The 22,865-nt window shown below is 37.6% G+C and overlaps 1 protein-coding gene across 3 annotated transcripts; it reads right to left on the bottom strand.

Moving 5' to 3' along the window:
- Positions 1 to 751: 751 nt before the first annotated feature.
- Positions 752 to 22,767, bottom strand: USP8 (ubiquitin specific peptidase 8). 3 transcript variants are annotated; one of them, XM_069798322.1, is made up of 20 exons: positions 22,613 to 22,767; positions 17,497 to 17,667; positions 16,667 to 16,811; positions 16,100 to 16,185; positions 13,385 to 13,529; positions 12,695 to 12,752; positions 11,811 to 11,955; positions 11,376 to 11,538; positions 9,995 to 10,139; positions 9,597 to 9,817; positions 7,914 to 8,501; positions 6,539 to 6,628; positions 5,843 to 5,923; positions 5,176 to 5,438; positions 4,408 to 4,620; positions 3,682 to 3,892; positions 3,109 to 3,345; positions 2,441 to 2,583; positions 1,938 to 2,070; positions 752 to 1,704 (listed from the first exon to the last, which is right to left on the bottom strand). In XM_069798322.1, the coding sequence occupies exons 2-20, from the start codon at positions 17,598 to 17,600 to the stop codon at positions 1,519 to 1,521; spliced, it is 3,357 nt and encodes a 1,118-aa protein (XP_069654423.1). In that variant the 5' UTR covers positions 17,601 to 17,667; positions 22,613 to 22,767; the 3' UTR covers positions 752 to 1,518. The 3 variants fall into 3 exon arrangements, with proteins under 3 accessions (XP_069654423.1, XP_069654422.1, XP_069654424.1); XM_069798321.1 differs by having other exon boundaries at positions 11,811 to 11,970; XM_069798323.1 differs by lacking the exon at positions 6,539 to 6,628 and having other exon boundaries at positions 11,811 to 11,970.
- Between the last annotated feature and the right edge of the window lie 98 nt (positions 22,768 to 22,865).

The following is a 22,865-nucleotide window of genomic DNA, read 5'->3' on the forward strand; positions in this document are numbered from 1 at the left end:
ATATCCCACTCCTCTCTCCACTACATGTTTCCCCTCTTAAATCTGTTATCCCAGAGGCACTACCACTGTCACTGACTGGGTTGGCCTTGGCCAGCAGCAGGTCCAACCTGGAGCCAGGGGAGCTTCTAGCAGCTTCTCACAGGAGCTACCCCCTCCCCCGCTACCAAACACCCACTACACAAACGCTGAGCGTATAGATGCACCTACCTGAAAATTCCCCTTTCTCTGTTGGTTAAATATATTGCATTGTTTTAAGCTGCCTTGCAGAAACTGATAGTAGAATACTAAGCTGAAAGCATACAACCAGACAACTGAGGGTATGTGTTTCAGAAGAGAGCAGGGCATGAAGTGACCATTAATATAAGCAATAAAAAGACATTATTCTGGTACTGTCACTTTTGTCCCTCTAGCACTGCAGATTTGTTTGCAGCTTCTAAGCTTTTGGAAAACAATCATCAACCCTGGTCTTAATTCCATCAGCAAGACACAGGCACATAGACAGATAAAAGCTTAGAATGTATAATTTAAGATTTTTGAATGCCAACCCAATCAGAGAGGGAAAACTAACCCAAATCCAGAGCAGGAAAATGCACAAGATGCAACTAAAACAGTTTTTAAACTGATCAGTTCTACACAAAGTAGTATTTTTTTTTAATCTGAAGAACGTTTAACTGTCTATAATTCAGACTTTCATTCGTAGAATCCTGACCATTGTACAACTAGTTGAGAATAAAAACGCCAAACCCAAACATACATTTAACAGGATATATTTTTAAATCATTTCTTCATTAAGGTTTTTAATGCATGTGTACATGAAAATTTATATTAAAAAATTAAAAAGGAAAATCTTGTTTGTTTAGACTAACTCTGAAGTGCACAAATATTGACAAAAGCTAGCAGAAAAAAAATACAGCTCTGCTTTTTTATTAAGTAGTGTTGCAATTAGAGCTGGCAAATAAACACAGTCCTCTGAGTTTTAGAGATTCTCACAAAAAGGACAACATTTTATTATATACATAGTTCTGATGTGCAAGTATGCAATCAATATGTACACTTACATTCCTAACTGTTTACATCATTCTAGAGTATTCACAGTAGAATCAAGCTTAAGGTTAGAAATGTGAAAAGGCCATAACAGTGAAAGAAAAAAATAAAAATCAAGATATGCCTTGGGATTTTAAGACATTTTAAACTACTTGGTAATAGATTTCAGATGACTAAGCTAGAATTTAATTTTGGAGCAGACTAAAAATATAGTTGTTTTTTAAATAAATGGTAATGCAAGTATGCTTTTTAAATGGTTTCACAGATGGCAGTATTACCACAAGCATTACTAATCAGTCTTCTGATTTTTAAGCACTAGTACTGACCAGAAAGAGCTTGCTTGCAGAAAAGCTGCTGGAACCATCCCCATATCTGTAAGTGACTATGTTTGTCATAGTTTTGCATATTTATATGCATTCCCATACCTACTTTGCTCTTATAAAAAGAAAACCAGTTTTCTTAACCCACACTACTTTATGTGGCCATATCCACTGCTCGCTGTTCATAAGAAGTGTAAAAGAGAATATATGCAGCAGAGGATTTCACAGATGATGCTGAGATCTCAGAAACTTCATGGTCATCAAACTTAAACCAGCGTTGTTTTGAAGCATTTTTGCAGTAGGCTGTATAGTGCCCTCCATCCAACCCACCATAATGATTCTGTAAACATAAGAAGAAAAGAATTAATGGCCTCAAAAGCTGCCATTTCTTCCCTGGTTAGCAAAATAAACTAGAATGTGAGATTTCTACTAAATACCAATAATTCTTTTTAGAATACAACAACTTAATCTGCAACCAGGTAGGCAGCCTGGAAACCTAGATAAATCACACAGGCCAAGCCAAGTCTTGGCATAAAGATCAGCTGAACTTGGAAATGTAACATGGTTACTTACTGATACGGAAAACAGATTGTATCTCTTCAAGTTATTCTTTGGACCAATAACGTACTGTGAAAGGTCAAGCGTTTCCAATGGGAAATCTACAGAAGTTTGAAGCTTTTGCTTCCATCTTCCATCATAGGAAAATCTAGAGAATTAAAAAGCATCATTAAAAGTTACAGGTTGTTCACAAGCTATCTAAGAATATTAAGCATGTTTGTTTTCCCTGTTTTCAACCAGGACATGAGATCAACTAAAGCATTTGGCCCCCAGTTTTGCTAATGCTTGCACATGTGTTTCTTAGCACAAATAAAAAGATATTACTTGTAACAGTGCTTTGTGAACTACAGCCTAATAAAAGAGGCATCAGATGAAAATAAAATTTTTTGCAACATTACAACCGGAAATACATCCGGAATCTTTCTCTAATTAAAAATGGTTAGCTATTGCACTAGAACAATCAATCTCCATGACAGCCTGGTCACTTCATCCTAATTAATTTTCACCATTTCTCTTACCGTTTCAAGTGCACAAGAAGAACAGGTGGTAATTTCCAAATTTCTATTTTTTTCAAAGAATCCCTTCGAGTTTTGCAATGGCTACAGTAAAACCTATTGTTATCAGTGAGCTTCTCCTCTTTGGAAAACAATCTAAGGCATTCCTAAAACAAAATACAAACAGAGATTGTGAAGGGCAGGTGTTTACAAAAGCATAGCAAAAATGTTTGTTTCCTATTTGGTTGTTAACCTGCATTAAGTACCTGCATGCTATGTTTCACAAAAATGAGGAAAAGTGAGTTAAATCCATGTGTAGAAGTAAATTTTACTGCATATATTAATTAGCTGCAAGTCCTTTAAAATACACCTACAATACTTTGTTTACAACCACAGAATATTTATACTATTACCTACAAAAGCAAATACTATACATGTCTTTTCTGCTGCTGTGGCTTCAGTATTTCCATCCTGCTTGTATTTTAAAACTTTTAAGGAATAACCTTTTTTTTTTTAAACTTCAGAAAAATTAAAAAATAGTGAAGACTCAGATCTGTTCATGTTTCAGGTTAGCATAAATTAAGCTGGAATATTGACCAAACCCTTCAACAAAAGACTGAGCAGGAGCAACATTGTAATGAAGTCACAGATAAATGCTTTTACTTCACCAACTGTTTCTAGTCCCACCGTACCTGCAGAGTACATTTACTAGTGGATGCAAGCGGTAACGACAAATACATGAAAGCCTCAAAGGTTCGTGACTTCTTGTGACATGTAAGACACTGCACTGTAGATTTGAACTGTCCTTGAAAGAGTGCCACAATAATGGATTCATTGAGCTGTTTGTGTTTGTGCCAGGCTAGTTCTGCTGCTCTGAAGTCATCAAGATGATCGTTGTTTTCTTCCTTGTATCTTTTCCTGTTGTCAGCCTGGGTAACAGAAGTTTAAATATCATAGCTATATATTAACATATACAAAAATATGAGGTTTCATCTATAGGCAAGTATACTATTGAATATTTGCAAAAATATTTGAACATGTCAGTGTAGCCATCCATTTCTTATCTAGTTAGGCTTCCTCCATTACTCCCTTCAGTACGTTACACTGTTTCAAACTAAATTTCTACTTTAATTCTGAATACTTGCATTTCCTTCTATACAAGGTTCCAGTAACATAATCTTCTTATGAAATAAGAGGGTCTTTTACAAATTTATTTCTCTTGATCATCTGACAGATGTATCATTTGTTACAAGTGTATTGCTTACTTTATTTAGGTCTTCATGCAAGCCATCCATTAGAAAGAGAAGCAATTCTTGGGAGTCCTGTTGACTATATCCTGCAAATTGGTCATTAATCTTCCCAATTGTAATTTTAAAGTCTTTTGGACTGATATATTTATACTGTCCTGTCCATAAAGCTTTCATTATTACACCAAACTCTTCAGCCACTTCACCTTTATGCCCCAGGAAATTCGACCTATACAATTAAACAGACCAAAAAGAATTATATAGTGAGCCCTTCAAATAAGTTTTTTTTTTCTTTAAATATTATTAATTCAAGACATTCTCCCAATTTCAAAGTAATTTCTTTAGACCAAAAAAACCTGGCTGTTAGACCAAGTTAAAATTTTTGTCTACTTTGGCACTGTAATTTGGCTCCATGTTCAAGACTGGGCTAATGGAAGGTACGCTGTTTCCAGCTTGTTTTGTAAACTGCTATTTAAATATTCTGTTTGGTTTTAGGAGACTCTAGTACACTTATATTTATGAATTTGGTAAGCACAATTTAATTAAGACTGTCCAGTAAAACCTATTTCATCACAAACACAAATTTTGAAAATGTCAAGATTCTTACAAGTTAGCATGTCTCCTACTTAAAAAAACAAACCACCCCCCCTTAACCCCACTAAGTGTTTTTTTTAATTAACAATTGTAAAGGCAGATTTTTTACCTTCAATTATAAATTAAAGGATGAGAATAAGAGATTGTTACCTGTTAATATCATCTTGATATAAGTTTCTGTTAAAATAATCAGCCAGGTGAGGTGCATTGCACAGACACTGTAATATGGAATTCATATAGCAAGTGTTCCCTAGATTACGAAGTCCTGTAAGAGCTGGTCCCGATCCCCCAAACACAGGATTAAGATTCCGAATTTGCGATGCAGAGAGTCTTGAAATTTCTGCTTTAGTGTAACAGACTGGTCTGTAAAGAAGAAATTATTTTTTAGGAATCTCAAACTTGACAAGGCTGTGCACATATGCCAACAGAACCACCCTCCCTCACAGGGAATGAAATATCCTGGCACAAGATGTCACCAAACACCAACCATTATTTAAGGTATTCAATACTAGTTGGTTTTGGGTTTTTGGTGTTGGGTTTTTTTGTCTGTTTTTTAAATTCACAGATGAAGAATTAGCTGTTGATTTAACCCAGTTTAAAACCTGAAAACTCTGCATTTCACAAGCTGTCAGAAGACTGGCATTTAATATGTTAACACAAATACCACAACTTAAAAAGCAACTATTGTCCAGTTACACTGTGACCTCTGAAGTTCATGTTAATACATAGTAATTACATTAATTCTCAAAACACAACTGCCCTATAAATTTAATTGCTAAAAGTTCAATGTAAGTCTATCATTCTTGCATCCTTTCAAACCTACTTAGAAAATACTAATGAATTTCAGTTGGTTAAACACAAAGAAAGTCCTATATACTATTATATTGCACGAGTTGTGGTATAACTTATTGAACATACTTATTGTCACGATTGACTGCAGGAGTTACAGGAATTCTTTTCTTCTCTTCCTCCTGAATGGCTTGGGTTATATCTGGGGAAGAGTAGGAGCGCTTCAGTTTGGAGTGTTCTCTTTCTCGTTCAACGGTCACCTGTGGCTTGGGTTTATGAGTTGGAGGGGTTGATGGAGGAGTGGATGAAGGAGCCATTTCTGGTGGATACATATGAACAGTATTTGTTGGCGAGTGATAGTAACGAAAGGTTCCAGTGATTGGATCCAGAAACTTGGGGGAAAAAAACAAATTGTTTCAAAACCAAGTAAAAATCCATCATTAACTTACTTACCTATTTTTAAACGACTGTAAGAACAGTGCATGAGGTTTTCAAACATTGAGATGTTAATAGTCAGCACTGGCCTCAATATTTAATGGATTAAATTTACTGGAAGGCACCACTTTCACCAAAATGCATATTAAACAGCAACTGCTTAATACCAGAAACAGCAGATGAGCTCTCCTAGTTTCATTACAAATAACATTAAAATTCAGAAAATAACCATGTGGAAGTTGAAGGGGAAAAAATAAAAATAAACAAACAAACAAAATCTAACTTAGAAATAAGACACAACTGAAATGCAATATGAAACTAAACAAGGCCACTTGATTGTAACATCAGAATAGAAAGTTACCTTTGCCCAACCTGCAGGCAGTCCTGGGATTATCCTTCCCATTTCTTCACTTCGCGCTCTCATTAACGGCTCCCGCTGAGACTAATAAATAAATGGAAATGTAAGGTACGTACAGTTACTTATGCAGAGCATCAAGCTGCCTGTGACTTCCCTATATAGTTATATGATTCAGTGTAAAACAGTTCAATATGAAATCCTTGATCATAGCTGGAAATACAATTTATTATAATGGTAATATAGTACTACTATTTTCTATCACTCAGTCTAAACAAAAGCTGTTTCTTGACATGCTCCAGAAAAAAAGGACAATTCAGTCTCACAAAAGTCTGAATACTCAATTTCTTCCCTAAAGAAGCTACTTTATTAGGAGTATGTGCTTCTGTTAAACACATAGGGATGATCTTTTCTCCCTTTCAAAGTGGTACACAAAGGAGTATGTATGAGATGACAAACAAGTGTGGAATGCTTGTTAATGCCATCAGAAACATATGAAGACTTCTGGTGAAAGCTTCAAATATTTTTTTCAGATGAATATGACAAATGAAAAAATGCAAACAAACAGCTGTAAACATGACATAGTCTTTTCTTAAGATGATGACTTTAAATATTAAAATGAGGTGGAATTTAACATAACATAATAATCATAAAGCATCTGCGCTTGATTGGTTTGGGCTACATACAACACATTGTATTTACTTTAAGTCTTTCAGTATCTTGTTCAGAATCCTCTCTAAGGGGTCCTGGCTTTTGAGCTCCACTGTCTGGTTGTCCTTTAACCCCAGTTTGCTGTAAAAGATTTTGAGAGAAGGCTTTCAATTTTCATCTGGAATGTCAGTAAAGAATGCTGATAAAGCAAAATAGGGAAAAAGCAGTTATATTCTCTTTTTTGGTTGTTAAATGCACATGCCACAAAGAAGTGGTTAGAACAGGTATCTACATATCGTTTTTATTCTTCCTCGTCTATACTATAGGCAATTCGCTGGAATAGCCTTTGAGGCTGAATGTTGTGTCAAATAAGACAGTCTGTTACATAGTTTCAAAGGCTCAGAAATGAAGTGCAGAAGTTCCACCTACACTACTTTCCTCCCTAAAAGCTGTGGGGTTTACAGTTTGTTTTTAAATAAAAGACTCTCTCCCCTTTTACTTCTCACTGTGACAAAGCCTCTCCATGAAAAAGGCAAACTGTGAAGCCAACATTATGAATTTATCCTAGGCAGTCATTTTGGGATTATGTGAAGTTGCACTGTCAGTCAACAGCTCAAGAATGACTGTGCTAAGGTTGCCCAGGAAGATTTATTTTGGCTTCCTTGTGCATTTGCATTACACAAGCACCAAAGTCTGGTCAAATAACAACTGCAATTGCAAAGAGAGAGAAAAATATCCTAATGCATGTTCTTGAGAAATGGTTTTAAAGACATCTGTTCCGTTATTAACTCAGCTTCACCAATGGCTCACGTTTCATGATTAGATGATTTTTACACTCTCAGAAATTTTGGAATTTTTTTCAAGAATAGGAGGAAAGAAGGAACTGTGATCCCTCCAAAAGAGTTGGAACCAGACTGTTCTCAGCAAAAATACTAGCTTAGGGTATTGCTTTGCTTCCTATGCTAGTCAACAAAATCCTGTTATATCAGCATTTATTCAGCTGGGGGCACTAAAGAGTTTGTTACGATAATACAATTCTGTTCCTAGCATGTGTCACAACAGTATAATATACAGTACTGGGCTGGTGCAAGAGAGAAACTGCCACCATGCCTCTATTTTTGAAACAGAGAATTGCAGACTATGAACCATTCCTTCTAGCTCCATGTCAGTGGGAAGTTTTATTATCCTATGGGGATTCCATGCTGCTCACCTACAAGCAAGAATTGAGACTGTCTTGCAAAAAAAAATTAAATCTATTTGTGTCTTGGTTTTAAATTTCTCCTCTACATTTATGTAAAAGTGGCCTAAATAAAAATCCAATGATATATTTAAAACTTCTAGATTAGTACGATACTAGAGTATGCACTCACAAATCATCCTGAATAACTACTCCACATTTGGTGATGATTTTCTCTTTTTCACTAACCTTGCCTGAAGCAGTCACAAAGGTCTGAGATGCATCGCCCAGTGCCCGTCTCTGTGTTTCTGGTGTTCGAGTTCCTTTTTCTCTTTCTTCCGCAGATATTTTGTCAATCTCAATCCTTTTTGCACCAATGCTTTCTAGTTCATTTTTATTTTGCTTTTTTGCTTCCATTGCTTCTTTGCGTGCTCTTTCTTGCTCCTTTTCCTCCTGTTCTCTTTTTATTTGTTCATCCCTCTCCTGTTCTCTGTCCTCTTTGGATTGCTGTAGCTTTTCTTTGTGTTCCTTTTCTTTCTGTTCTTCTTTTGCTTTTTGTTCTTGTTCTTCTTTTTCTCGCTTGAGTCTCTGTTCTTCTTGTTGCCTCTCCCGGAGCTCTTTTTCCCGTCTGTTTTTCTCTAACAGAGCAGCAGTTTCTGCATGTACACGACTTTTTTCTTCTTCTGTCAGAATGCTCTTTGCATCACATAATGGCTTTGTGGACCGGTCTGGAACTATCCGTCCATTCTCAACAGGCTGGCCATCGCTGACTGTACTTTGAGATTTTGGTCTGTTATCATCAGGGATTTTTAGCAAAGGCTTTTTAGTACGATCAACCTGTAACACAAAGTGTAGAACAACAATTCACTACAGCTATTACCACTCTGTTAGCTAAACTTTTTCTAAGTGAGATTTATAAGAGAATAAAGATATAAAGTTGACTCCTGCTAGAGAGATAGCAAACTTTCAATTTCATTAAATCTGGTAGTTCAAATTGCTTGTTAGTGAAATTAGGTATTCACTTAATTTTCAGATGTGAGATAAGAATCAACAAGCCCTAGAGAACCATAAGGACAGCATTAAGCACTGATTACTACAACTCTTTATTTTCAAGCTTTCAAAGGTGAACATCTTAGAGCAATCAGGCAGCCTAATTTGGGCTTGCCTCTCTCAATCATGTGCCAGAGCATGTGATTAAGGCAGATCTGCTTGATGGGAAGAGGTATTTAAGAATGACTTATGCTTAGATCTAGGAGAGCAAGTTGGTTTTGATGCTGAAGTAGATGTTCTGAAGAAATAAAAGCTTGCCTGATTCAGGGAAGAACAGACTGAAATTTGTATTAAAGGCAGTATATAGAAGGTTGAAAGTGAAGAATTTGACTTTAGCCTTGTCTTTTAAGGAAAACATTATTTTTGTGTAAGGACTCTACAAAGGTGTCTTTAGAAATTTTTATCCCTGTAGAAGGAAGAAATAAATCCCCGTACTTTCACTACTGGGCCAAGAGTGACACACCACCTAAATGTTTTATTATTTGAAGGAAGATAGAGTTGCTGGAAAACAGGCCTTTGGAATAGCCAAGGTAAGCCATAGCCTAACTACCCTCCCTGTGTTTCATCATATATGTTTTGAGTAGAGAAGTTTGCTTATAGACTTTCTGAATTAATGATCAATTGATAACCTTCAATTTCTTAGGTGCTCACATAAAAATATTCATTAAAAGCTCTGCAATTATGTTAAGTATATTGAGTTTCATAAAGTTCTGCAGATTAGTTATCATGGCTTCACAGATCACTAATAGTCTTTGTACCAATATACTTGCGTACAAGGCTTAAATACTGAGTGTATTTCCTTGTGGATTTAGGCTTCTGCGTGTGGTGGGTCTCTAATAAATTAACCATATGCTAACTCTGAGAAAAAGAAACACAGCTTACCTCAGGGATACTTCTTGTAATTGATACTGGATTAACTACAAACGAACTGTCAGATTTTGGAACAGCAGCATCCTGTACATTTGGTCTGTTAAGTGATTTTAGTCTCTCTTCCAAATTATCTCCTGTTTCTTCATTTTCAATCAATTCTGTTGGAGATGGCTTTATAGCAACAACAGGTGGAACAGGAGCTGGCTCTTCCAGAGATGGGTATGTAAAATCCACTTTAGGAGGGGGGAGAGAAGCATGAGAGCACTTAAAACCCACAAAAGCAAAATAACCCCCATGTTCCATCCCAAAATTTAGATTTAGCCAGAACAAGGCTATCTCAAGCATATTTGAATGATTAAAGATGCATCTGGTAATTACAAATACTTGGGAGGAGCATCCTTTATACTTACAAGAAACAGTCACTGCTTCACTCCTGCTATGCTGGGGTGGAGTTACTTTAGCATTTGTTGTGTACTGGGGAAAACAAAGGAGCCAGTTTTCATAACCTCCTTCTAGAATTAAAGGCTCATTCTGCAGTATAGTTTTGCTTTCCCACTATAAGGAAAAAAGTTTGAAATGAAACGATTTAAAAATAGAAGAGAAACTCTTCAACTCGTGTTGAAACTTCTGTGTCTAGTCATTACATTGAGACAGGTTATTTTTGAGATTTTTAAATAAGAATTAAGCAGGCTGCAAAAAACCCTTTGGGGAACAGGGATCCTCCTTGTGTTTGGAGAATGCCCAACACAGTTAGGTTCCTGGCTCTACCTACAACAGGGTCTGAATATTTCCAATACAGAAAGAACCACTTACTACTACTTCAGGTAATGATCCTCCATGCAGAAAAATATTTTATTAAAATATTTGCTTCAGTTTCTTATCTGGTAAGTTTGCTGAGTGATTAGCGATATCGGCTTTAGAAAGCATGATGTTAACTTTCTGAAAAACCCTTGAGAGTTCGGGCTCCAGACTGCCACCCTCCTGAGGTCCTCAGTATTAGAAGACGAACAAGGCACAGAGGCTCAGAGACTATTTGTAAAGCAATAGACAGGGAGAACTGCCTGAACTACCTCTGAATCCCAGTCTTGAATGTTTAGGTAACAAAGATGTGCAGTCTTTCACAAGAGCCACCTATATAAAGAGTAAGGACAACACAGCTATAGCCGGAGTTCTGACGTGAAAATGTTGAGCATCTGTTTAATATTGAGTCTATAAGCTCCCTGCACTGATGAAGTCCAAATTTAAATTCATGTTTCTCTAAAAGTTATATTCAATAATGCAGAAAAGTTAACAATGCTCAAAATATTTCTGGGGTCTCCTTCACCAAAACCCCTCCATTCTAGGAAGTCCCTCACTGATAGGACTGCAAAGAAGCTAGCCTTCTTTGGCCTGCCTATGCAGGTGGCCAGCCAGTTCGCATGAATAAGGAATTATTGTTGCTAAAACAGGAAAGAGGGGGACAATGTTTCTGACAAACAGTACTAAGTACTCTCCCAAGTAACTCTGTCAGCCAAGAACTCTTAAGTTCATGAGAGAGTTGTTGAGGAGGGGAGTTGAATCATTCTGCTGTTTACCTATTTAATAAATTATAATGTCCTCTACTAGAGCACAAGCATGGGAACGTGAAACTTCAGACTACATTTCTGCTATCAAAATAAGCAGTCTTTGAAAACTAAACCAAGATGTTCACCTAAAGTGTCATTAAGTCTTCCAAATACTTTGTAATTATAGGTGCTTTAAGACCTTCTTGTTTATTGAGATGAATTAATACAAAACATGAAACTTGCCAACCTTAAAAAGCGCATCTTTCAGGCTCTGAAGAGTTGTTCCTAGCTTTAAGTCTGTAGCAGAACTAAACCAGTCTAGCAGTATAACATAATCAAAGTGTCCTCTCCTCTTCCATGGATCTCTAGAATCCTCTGGGAGTCTAGCTTCAATCCAATTAGCAGTAACTCTGAAATGTATTAACATGCATTTAAAGACAAATGTAGAAGTGACATTTTATCCAACAACATATAATCCATATATGTTTATGTGCTTGTATAAAATAAATATGCTCTGGCTTAAAGTCAGTACATGCAAGAACAGAGCTGTCCAGATACATCTTGCCCACTGGTATATATCAGGGACTCCAAAACTAAGTGTACAATCTTTGAAAGCATGTAACTTTTTTCCAGTCAATTTATGAAACTAAATATTTCACTATCATTTAACATTATTTCATACCCAGGACTGATAGCTTCTTCTGGGACACTGATAGATCTTGGAATACAGGATTCTTGATAATCTTTCAATCTTCGAGCATCCATTATAATCAATTCAATATTTTTGTCCGACATCATTGCAAACAGTTTCTCAGCTGTTACTGTTCCTTGAAACAGAGAAACTATTAGATGTAAAAAGCTATATTATAAATGGAGACAGCTACGACCACATCTGACTGGCGCAATCAGGACTAAGAACAGATGGAACAGAAAAATCCACAAAATCATGGAGGTGAGACAGTATAGAATAAATATACTGGACCTTTTGCTCCCACTACTGTAGTGATTAGCACCTGATGTGCTGAATTAGGCAACACTGAACACTTCAGTGATAAATTAGTTTAACTTTTTGCAGTCTCACTTAAATCAAGCTATATAGGCAAGCATTTGTAAACTACATGCTGCGGAAGTTCCTCTTCAGTTAAGAATTTTAGAGAACACTTTCACATATTACAGGAACAAAAACCAGGAAGTTGGGAGGGGAAAGGCAAAATTTCTTATTTAACTGAGAAAGCTGACACATTTCAGCCTTGCCTATATTTTTTCTTATCATTTGAAGAGACATTTTTCTTTCTAAATTGGGCTAGTTTAGGGCTAGTTCAGCTTCAGTTATTAAACTGTTGAAAAACTAAGTACAGCTTTCTAAGTTCAAAAGAAGTGATGAAGGCTGCAGTACAGAGCTTAATTAATTACTAAGTCACTGTTACTGAAATGCAGGATACTAGAATTTCATCAAAATACTCTGACTGTGAAATAACTCCTTAAAAGAATTGCAACTGCTTAGCTGACAGGTGCATAGTCATATGGAGACCTTTTCCACATCTGTGTGAACATTGCATTTCTTACCACTTAGACTGTCAGACTGATCCTTTTTCTCCAGTGAATGCTTTCTCTCACCATTAATCTGTGTTTTAAGGAAAAAAAAAAAAAGTTAGTTTAATATCTAATACTCAGAACCAAGGTGGCCAACAGACACTGACTCTCATATAGCTTGAGGGAAACTGGCCAGACTGTAAGCCACATGAAGAAACCAAGAAAAAGGAAGCTCCTTCTAAAGATGTGTTGACAAATGTACTAAAAACATACCAAGGTTGCTGCCCTCCCTAGACAAAAACCAGTTAAAAAGGCAATACAATGTAGGACATCATCATCTGCCAGATAAAATTTGTGAAGTATGTTGGAGAAATTAAGTTTCTTTCCACACTAGTGCTTGAAAAGTCAGCTCTCTCCTAAAGAAGAGATATGTTACCCATAACATCAGCTTATTACCATTACCTTGGGTTTCTTACACTAGCTAGTTCTATTATAAAATAGAATTTGACTTTACAAAAAAAACCCTAGTCTATCTTATGCAAGACTTCAAGGTTGGTAGGACTCCACATCTTCCAAAGAAATGTCAAAGAAGGGTTATGGGGAGTATAAGCTAATTAAAAAAAAAAATGGTTCTGAACTGGAAATAGCTACTAGTAGAGATCAAATGCTAGATTAAAACTATGCATTTAGACTGAATTAGAGTTTGTAAACATCTTCAGTTACCCTTTGGCTTTTTCCTTTGGAATCCACAGCACTTTCTGAAGAGTTTTTGGCTGAACTCTTTCCATCATCTTTTGGTTCTTGCTTTTTCTGCAGCTCTTGTCTGTCCCTCTCTTCAAGTTTTTTCCGAACTTCAGCTTCCTCATATCTATTGGGAAAAAAAAAGCCTCTTTTTTAATATTGTGTTATTGGCTAGCCTTGGATAATTAACATCAGAATCATCAAGTCTTCAGGAGGGAAATAAACCTTATTTAAAGTTTAAAAAAAGTTAAAGTATTGTCAATTTTTATATTTCCAGTGAACCTCATTTTAATCCCACTCTTGAGTTGGTTTTCTTATTCTTAAATATTGTTTTGGGTCCTATTTCATAGCCACTGCTCTTAAGGCTAACTAATTTTTTTCTTTAAACCTGGGGTCATGCTTAGCTATGGTGTCGCTAAATGTAATAGGTTTTTCATTTTGTAGAGGAAAGAGTAAGTATTGGTGAGTTACAGGCAAACTTCAATATATTATAACAATCAGCCCAGGTATTTTATTTGGTTTTACAACAGAGCTAACAATAACAGTTAGGAGTAAGTTAGCTCAGTTATCTAAATTTTCTTTTTTGAGAAGTTGGATCAGAACTACTTATATGGTAGCAGTCACCTTCAGAATGTAAGCTGACTCCATAATACTGTTATGTCCTCACCTGTGTCCCTGCTATTTGTTTCAAACACTGGGACTACAGTGAAGTCAATGCAAGAATCATGCATACTAGACAGCTTTGGTGGACCTAGGTCTTACATGCAGCTGTCCTTTTCATAAAGCCTTAGACTTTAAAATTAACCTCCCAGCCTTTTGCCATTGTAAGGACAATCATGATATTGTAAACCAGTGACCTCCAAACTACAGCTTTTGGATCACCAACTGCAGGTTTGTATAGTCACATCACTGTTAAATAGCATTCTAATATATTTAATATAACTAAGAAGCTCAAGGGTTACTAGTGATCCGTAAAACAAAAAAGAATGTTTTGAACTAACAATTTTGATGACTGAACCAAGCAGTGAAACATGAACTGAACTGTATTAGTAATTGCTCGTTTTCATCATATGTTGCCTAATCAGGATTACAATGACAACAATACAGCTGTATTTCATAATAAAAGTACTGTGTTAATAAACTAGATCACTAAATCAAATTCTACCTCCAAGTCTACTCTATTAATTGGCCACTAATAGGAAGGAGCTGCAAGTCTGTAATTTTATTTTTTTAAATAGGCTTCTTGATTTGGCAAAGGCATCATAAGTTAGAAGAGAGCATTTTGCTCTCATTTGGAGTTAATGGCACTAAAGCATATTTCAGATTTTAGTTTAATTCAGTCAATATGGAATATTTACCCGTCAATTTCCCATTTATGCCACTGAAGCACATAGATCATTCATGTAGGTATTCCTGCTCCTATACAACTGATGCAGCAGCTCCACTTTTAGTTAACAATTAACATTCAAACTATTTGCTGGCCTACTGCCTGGAGAAGAAATTATACAAATAATTTCCCTGAAACCACTTCTGTAGTTACACAGGAGTCATGTTTCATTTGTATTTCCTTTAAATGTATTTGCGCAGAGTACCCGAAAGTTGTGTCAACTTTCCAAACTCTGTTCCTTTCATAAAAAGGCACAAGTAACTAAAGTCTTTAAATAATTCTGGTTTTCTACAATTCTGTCAGTGTTTACTCTTACAGTAAATTTGTAGCTCTGTTGAATTGTAAGACTCCTAACTAAAAATAAAGAAAACCTAAAGAATGTTTCATGCATAGTACCATGAGACACCTTTGGAAAGCCTCTTTTCATATACATGTGACTATACTCTTATTTCCTTGTTCACCTAAACTAACTTTACGGATTAAGCACTTTGAAGGGCATAGAATATGCTTTCACAGTAATACTGGGGGACAAGAGAATGTGCCTAGCTGAAGTGAAAGCGTTAAAGGGGTGAGAAAGATAGTTGCTAAGGATGCAAGAAGCAGATAAGGCTGGAAGCAAGACATACTGCACTAAACATCACTTAAAGACAGATTCTACCTTACAACTTCTTAACGACACAATCTCATGGCTTATGGCACAAAGACATGTAACTTGACAGTTGTAAATGAGCTACCCAAAAGCCCGTTAGCATCAGCTCAGTTACATACTGGCAAAACTGTGCACTTCCATATACATGTCTGCATGTGGCAGAGGTAGAGAAAAGGTGTAGCACCTAGCTAAAGAATCAAAAAATGTGTTTTGTTCGTGTAAACTAAATCTACACTAGGAGGACTTTAACATATGTAAATATTAGGAAAATTCATTAGTATATTTGGTTTCAGAACTTTGTGATGAAAAGGGTGAGGAGGAAATGGCTTTTGAACATCCATAGTACATATATAGTTTATATCTTGTGGTTTCTTTTTATTAGTCATTAAATAAAAATAGAAGACAATATCAACAAATCATAGTTACCAAGAATTAAGAGACAATGTATACAGTGGCAAGTTATTGAATTGTGTGATAATAAAAATTATCTCTATGAACAGACTTTTGTGGATAAACAATTTAACCCCCCCATAGTCTCAGGTATCTAAGATCTACTCAAGTGCAATCCCCTACTATTAAATAGCATGAAAACCTGCAATTGCACATGTACAGGCTTCAGGTATAATGAACAGTATATTATCTATTAACCATATTCACGTACCTGAGCTTAAGGCTGTCTGACAGTCTTTCAGCTTCTTCAATAGCTTTTTTTAAATTTGTAGGTCCAAGAATTGAATGAAAATAATCCTAAAATTACAAGCATCACCCCACATATTAATATTACAGCTTAATAATGCCTACTTCTGTGCATATCAAGAGCTGCTAATGTACAGAAAATTGATATTATAATTATATTAACACCAACAAAAGGAACTGTTTTGAATCAAAATATTTTCCCCTCAAACATGAGTTTGTAAGTAAAATTGTTCTGTAGCACTAATAAATAAAGGCTAGGCAAGGCAACTGCACCAAAAAAAGTTTGAATGGGAAAGATGATAGGAACACACTTCTCTGAAAAAATACAGATCTGAAAATTTATATACCTTATGGGTATACAAACTGTAAAGGCAATTAATAATAGACTTGTCAAAAATAGGAAGGAAAAATATCACCATAAGTGAGACAGTTTACTCAATAGCAGTGTAACCTTTTGAATGTGCATTAGTGTAATTCTCTGTACTTCTAATAGTTCTACCAATGCAGAAGAGGTCAGTCAAAGCTTTTATACCTGTTGCTGCTTAAAATCAGGTCTCTTTTTAATGAAGTTATAAACAGTCACATATTTCATATATAGGATGTAAGCTTTTTCTTCATCTCGGTCCAATCTGCTTTCCTCCGCTGCCTTGAAAATCTTAAGGGCACTCTGCACATAACTGGAATCAAAGAGAAGGAGTAAAGCACGTGATTGTTGACTTGTCCTCAAACACCTTTTCATTACAAGATGCCATTTTAACTGTTCACAGCCTCTGCCTGTATATTAACTGTTTGATTTTACCATCTTAATATAAGGCTTTCATTAAATATGAATTACAATCATGCTCCTCCAAATAATGTTTCTCTTGGCTCGCTTGTTTACTAGCCTTACTTAAAATCTTCCATAATTAAATAGCATACTGAAATATGGAAAAAAGTACTTTTCCCTTCTAAAAACAACATTTTTTTGAGGAAAAACTAATTCATAGTAAGACAAAATGAAATCATTGATTGTCTAAAAATGCTAGAGGCAAAATATTTTCTATTCACACATTTGCTAAGCTTTTTATCATTTGTAAGAACTTGCATTTAAGTAGCCTTTTCTCAAAGTACACAAATTTTCATGGGCATCATGCTCTGTCCAAGTCACGTTTTGGCAGTATGTGAAGTTACCTTCTGTAGGCAGTAAGCATATCCTATGTGGTAGTTGAGAGATCCACACATAAGACTATCAAAGATTTTTATATCTAACAGAAATAATTGAGGAAATTTAGATCCACAACATAAGTAGTTCTGGAACCTGCTCAGAAGAGTAGCACTAATACTTCTAATATTAATCCAAAATCAATTAAAATATATATATACCTCTTTGTACTCGTCTTTTCAGGTTTTATTTCTGTCTTCTTGTTGAGATCTTTCAATGAAGTACAGAGATATAGCTCCTTAGGTACAGACGCCACAGCAGGCATGTTAATGTTGTTACTTATGTTCCTTCTAGGATGGTACAGCTTCTTAGAAGTCTCTATCAATATTTTTCTGGGGGGGGCGGGGGGGGGGAGGAAAATAAGTAAGGAGAGCCCAATTATATTCCAATGATTTTTAATACAGTTATAGTTAGCTGTATGGATTTATTACCTAATTTATCTCACCTTATGTGAGCTAGCACTAGATGCAGAGTGGCTAAACAGTTAACTGTATAAATTAATCCTCCTAAAGTGATAGAATTATTTGAAATCACTCTAATTTATCAAGAATATTAGCAATATGTTGCTAACAGAAGAATAAGAAAATAATAAGAGAAGAAATGCTGACTTAAGAGTGTTCAAAATCATCATATCTAGCAAATTTATTCAACTGTAATGCCAGTAAGTATATTATAAAAAAATTAGCTGACTTCTCTATACTCTGAAATTTGTAACGGATAATTATTTTACCACTAGCTTTGCACAAACCTCTGCAAATGCACACTACACCCTTGGAAAGGCGACTTCTAATGTCTTGGTAAGAGACAAGCTGAGAAAAGGAAGGTTGCAACTGTTAAAGTTGACTTGAAACTTCTTGGACGTGCTGTAGGTCTTAAACTCCTAGGTACTGTTGTCTTTCTGCTTTCATTTGGAAGTGTTCTCCAGGTAGCCATGAAATAGTTAAGCAGAGTTTGGCCAGAAGGGTCTATTACATCATCTCATCTGACATACTGCTAGAGCAGACCATTTAGGTCATACAGATAGTCTAACTACAAGTCTTTGAATCTAATACACGGTAAGCTATTTTAGCCCTTGGGGGTAGCAGGGGAGGCACCGAGCTCCCTCTCAAGCAGTGAGACATTAAGATGCTAACAATACCAAAGAGAGGAAGGCAAACTAATTAGAAGATGCTCAAGTGATCCCCAAAAATAATTTCCTAGTAGTGAAAACCCACACTGCCTTTGACAAGATGAAGGTAGGGTGTTTCCCCTCCACCCTCAAGGTGATGACCAGCATGACAAGTGTGACCAAAAAAACCATCAGCCAGTGACCTCAGAGTGAAGTTTCAGCCAACTGAACTGATCTGTAGGTGACTGCCACGAAATGAGGTGGTCCTGATTTCCCTCCCTCTTTTTCATGCTGGTCTGGTACTTGTCCAACCTCTTACTGAGCCAATTCAGCTTGCTGAAGAGGCAGAAAGGCTACACAGCTTGTGCAAGGAGAGCAGTCAGCGTGTGAAGCCAAGAATGAGAAGCCAGGATGGGAATGTGATCCCTTCCCCATGGCACATAGCTGTTACATACTTTAAAGTATCACTGCATATAATATTGCTAGGTTGACTGTTCTTGATCTAGGAACTGGTTATTGAATAAAGATATTAAGTTAACCCAAACACTTGATAAGTTCATGTTGGAAATAAATGCAAAAATAAGGTAAGATACATATCTAGTGATGAGTCTCTGGTTTAAGGTCTGGCATGCCAAGGTCAGACTAAACACTAGCTAGCTAGATAACTTACTGCTTGAACACAGATGCTGAACTTGCTAATTTCCAATTACGTAGCAACTTTTCAAAGTTGATAAACTTGTCAAAAATCCTTCCTTAGGAGACTGATTTACAGATAATTCTAGAAAGTAAATAATCAAGTCTTCAAATACTAATATTAATGCATAAAATTAAAAATATATCCCATACCCCACTCATCTTAAAACATCTTCCCTATATAAGGTGTCTTATGTTTCAGGGAGATATTTAGGTGCTGAAAACAAGGCAGAAAATTCATTAGAAGAACTGCATTCAGTAGAAACAAAACACAGACACACCCCTGACCCAAAGTAAAGGACCTTTACAATCTAAAAGCCTCTTTGCGTAAAACAAAGACATACTTTCTAACTCGCAGAATTACGAAGAAAGGCTTCGCTCTTATTAAGATTTTAGCATTGCTTGTCTAATCCTACCTTCAGAGCACGTCTCTACCTGGCTTTTTTCTTATTCCACTTGGAACTGTAAATAGACTTTTTCTTTGAAGCTTTAAGTCCTTTCCAAATATATCTTCAATGTTTGCTCTGTTATGTAACCAGTATTTTCTTAATCTTAAGTGGCAGCATTTGGTTGTGTTCTGACAGAATATTGTAACTAAATATGTAGTCCAAAAAAGATATGAATATAACATTACTGTGTCTATGTGTGTACGAGGGAAAAAAACCCAAGATTATGTGGAAGATGAACTATTTAATGGAAGGCAAAGGATGCTAGTAAATTCTCAAGTGTTGCTGACGCACCTTGATACAGGCAGCTCTTCTGGAACCTCATCTATACAAATGCAGAACTAGCGGATAAAAGCCAAATCTAAGTTTTGGCCCAGAACAAAAATTGGCTTTCCATATTCTCCTGATATGGTTACTAAGTTATAACTGCAGGTCTTTAAATTGCCAGACAAATTTGATGCTGAACTTACATTTATTTCCTGATCTGAAAAAATTTCGATACCTTTTTTTTTCAAAACATAAGCTAGTAACCACAGTATCTGATGAATGAGGTATTACTCTTTGACCTCCCACAGCACCATAATCCATACAATATGCTGCAGCAAAATGAGTGAGAATGGATTAGGAGTAACATTTTCTAAATTAAAAAAAGAAAAAAAAAATCAAATTCTCAACAGCCTACTTAATGGAATGACATACAGCATATGTCATAAATTGATACAAGATTTCAGTTGCAGTTTCTAATTTATTCTTCCATACAGAACCTTAACTATGGAACTATGACTAGCATTTTCAGTTTTATGCATCAAAAATCCCCTAACTAGATTTTAGTCAGTAGTGGCCTACAGAGTGACTGCTAGTTGCCAGCTGACTGCTCAGGCTTAGCTCATAAGGACCCTTAAAACTCCTTAAGCTTCTACTAAATTTTAAGATGTGCTTGAACCTTGATTTTTATTTTTTCCCTTATACTCAAATGAAGGAGGTGTGTTTTGTTTTGGTTTTGGTTTTTTTTTCTTTTAGCAGGCTTTGGGAAGACTATGAATTCCGAATCCAAATCAGCTCCTTCATATATAAATATAACCAGCTGATTTTGAACACCAGTTTTTGCAGATATTGGGCTCCTAACTGGCCTGGTCTCAACAGAGAAATCCAGCAAAATAAGTTGCACAAATAAAGATAATCAGTAGTTAACATACAGCAGTGAAATGCATGGAGATAGACCAGCTACTGCAAGTTCTGTGCAAGGTTTGTATTTGTTTCCACTAGAGGAGGTGCAATGAACTGTACTTTCTTATCAGAATCACATCCATTTTAGCAGGATAAACTTTTGCTTCTCCAGGCTCTATCGACTAGATTACATTCACTTTTGCCAAGCATTCCATTTTCCTCTGCACTTATAATCACTGTATCAATACAATGGCAACACTGAGGCATCAATGAACCCTTCCAATTAAGTACGTGGATCTTTCACACACCTCTAAGGAAGAGAGGTATGTTCCTTCCCAGCAAGAAAAGAGAACTGGATGCTAAAACCATGAATACAAGGGACCGAAAAAGCCATAATAGCTAAATCTACTATTGGTCAACCCTGTGAAAAAGAGGAAACAACCCATTTCAGGTTTGTCAACGTTTTTCTTAAAAACTAAGATCAAATTCAAAACTGTGGATCTTTTCCAGCCCCAGCTGAAATATTATCTTAGGGTCCTTCCTCATACGTAAGAGTGCTGAAAACCAGGCCAATATCCCAAAAGTATAAGGGAAGTAATACTTGGATGTTTATGGGCATTTAAAATATTTAGAATGGATAGTTTTACACTGACAGGCTAACATACCTGTTGGTAACAGGTTTTTCAACATTTTAATTATCATGCCTGTTTTACTAAGGATATGAGTAAGCTTTAAGTGGAATGACCATAGCAAGAACAACGCACAGAAGCAGTTATATTGCAAGAGGCATACACTAACACAGTCTGAAATAAACTGACATGTTAAGTACTGTCCATCACCAATTCGGGTACGTAATAAAGTATTATTAACTTAATATGCATAGGCTGATTATAACCATTGGGGCTTCTTATAGCAAGGTAGTTATACTCACACAGAGTACCCAAATTTTCATCATTTTGCTGGGTACCACCAGTCATCATGGCAGCAGCACGTCATGGGTCTGTTTTTGGCCATGTACCATGTTGAAACTACCTGCGCTGCCAAGCTTGGGAACCACTCTTTTGGCACAGTGAGAAAATCCTTTCTGATGGTTTGCTCATCCAACAGTCTAACTGATACTGATGGGGTGGGAAGACACTACAAAGTTAAGTTGCTTAAAAACAAATAAGCTAGATTTTATGCAGGAAATTTGGAAGTTATTCAATCTAAATAAGCGTACAAATAGCTTCACTTCTTACTTAGACAAATGAAACTGCACAGCTTACGCAAACAGTACAGGCGATAAGAAGCCGGGGAGGTGACAGAGAGGCTGAAAACGCCTCCCCGTTTATAACCGGCTGGTTAAAAACCCTGCGGCGCCCGGCTGCGGGCCCGGGACGCCGCCGCGGGCACGGCCGGTGCCTGTGGTAGTCTCCGTGACACCGCCGCTCCGGCCGGAGGAGCGCACTCTGGGCAGCGCTGCTTCCGTGCCGTCTTCCTCCGGCCGCTCTCGGGCTCCGGGGCGGCTTTCCCCGGCCCCGCTCACGCGTCACGCCGGCCGGGCTGCGGCGGACTGCGGGCTGCCCAAGGTCACACCGCCGGCACCAGGCCGGAGGGCTGCCGGCTCCCGGCCGGCCCAGGCCCGATTCCCGCCTGCCCCCCCCCGCCCCGCACAGCCGAACCCGGCTCCCCCCGCCCTCCGCAGCCCCTTGAGGGCCGCACACCCCCCCCCGCCCCCGCCCCCGCCCCCGCGGCGGGGCCGGGCCCGGGGCTCCCCTCCAAGGGCGCCCGCCCCCTCCCGCCGCGGCCGGAGGAGGGCGTGAGGCGAGTCCTGCCCCGCAGGCCTCGCTCCCCCGGCGGCCCGGGCGCCGCCTCCGTACTCACCGCCGCGGGGACTCGCTGCCTCAGCCTGCCGGCCCGGGGCAGGCCCATGTCCGAGCGCGGCCGCCGAGGAGACGCTACGCGGCCATGGCTGCTGAGGCGGAACTCGGCGGTGTTCCTCCCTCCTTCTCTCCCTCCCTCCCGGGCCTCCGCTCCCCCGCGGGGGCGGGGACTCTCCGCGGCCCTATCGGGGCCGCGGGGCCGGGCTCGGGCCGCGGGGGGACGCGACGGGAGGCTGGCGGCCAGCCGCTGTCCT

Source organism: Haliaeetus albicilla, chromosome 12, assembly GCF_947461875.1.
Source record: "Haliaeetus albicilla chromosome 12, bHalAlb1.1, whole genome shotgun sequence".
NCBI lineage: Eukaryota > Metazoa > Chordata > Aves > Accipitriformes > Accipitridae > Haliaeetus > Haliaeetus albicilla.

Coding starts and splice junctions, on each gene's coding strand:
- USP8 (XM_069798321.1), bottom strand. CDS start 17,600: ATGCCTGCTGTGGCGTCTGTACCTAAGGAGCTATATCTCTGTACTTCA. Junction 8,502..9,596: donor TTACAAGAAGTATCCCTGAG/GTAAGCTGTGTT, acceptor TTTGTGTTACAG/GTTGATCGTACTAAAAAGCC. Junction 2,584..3,108: donor CTAGTAAATGTACTCTGCAG/GTACGGTGGGAC, acceptor ATTTTGTTTTAG/GAATGCCTTAGATTGTTTTC.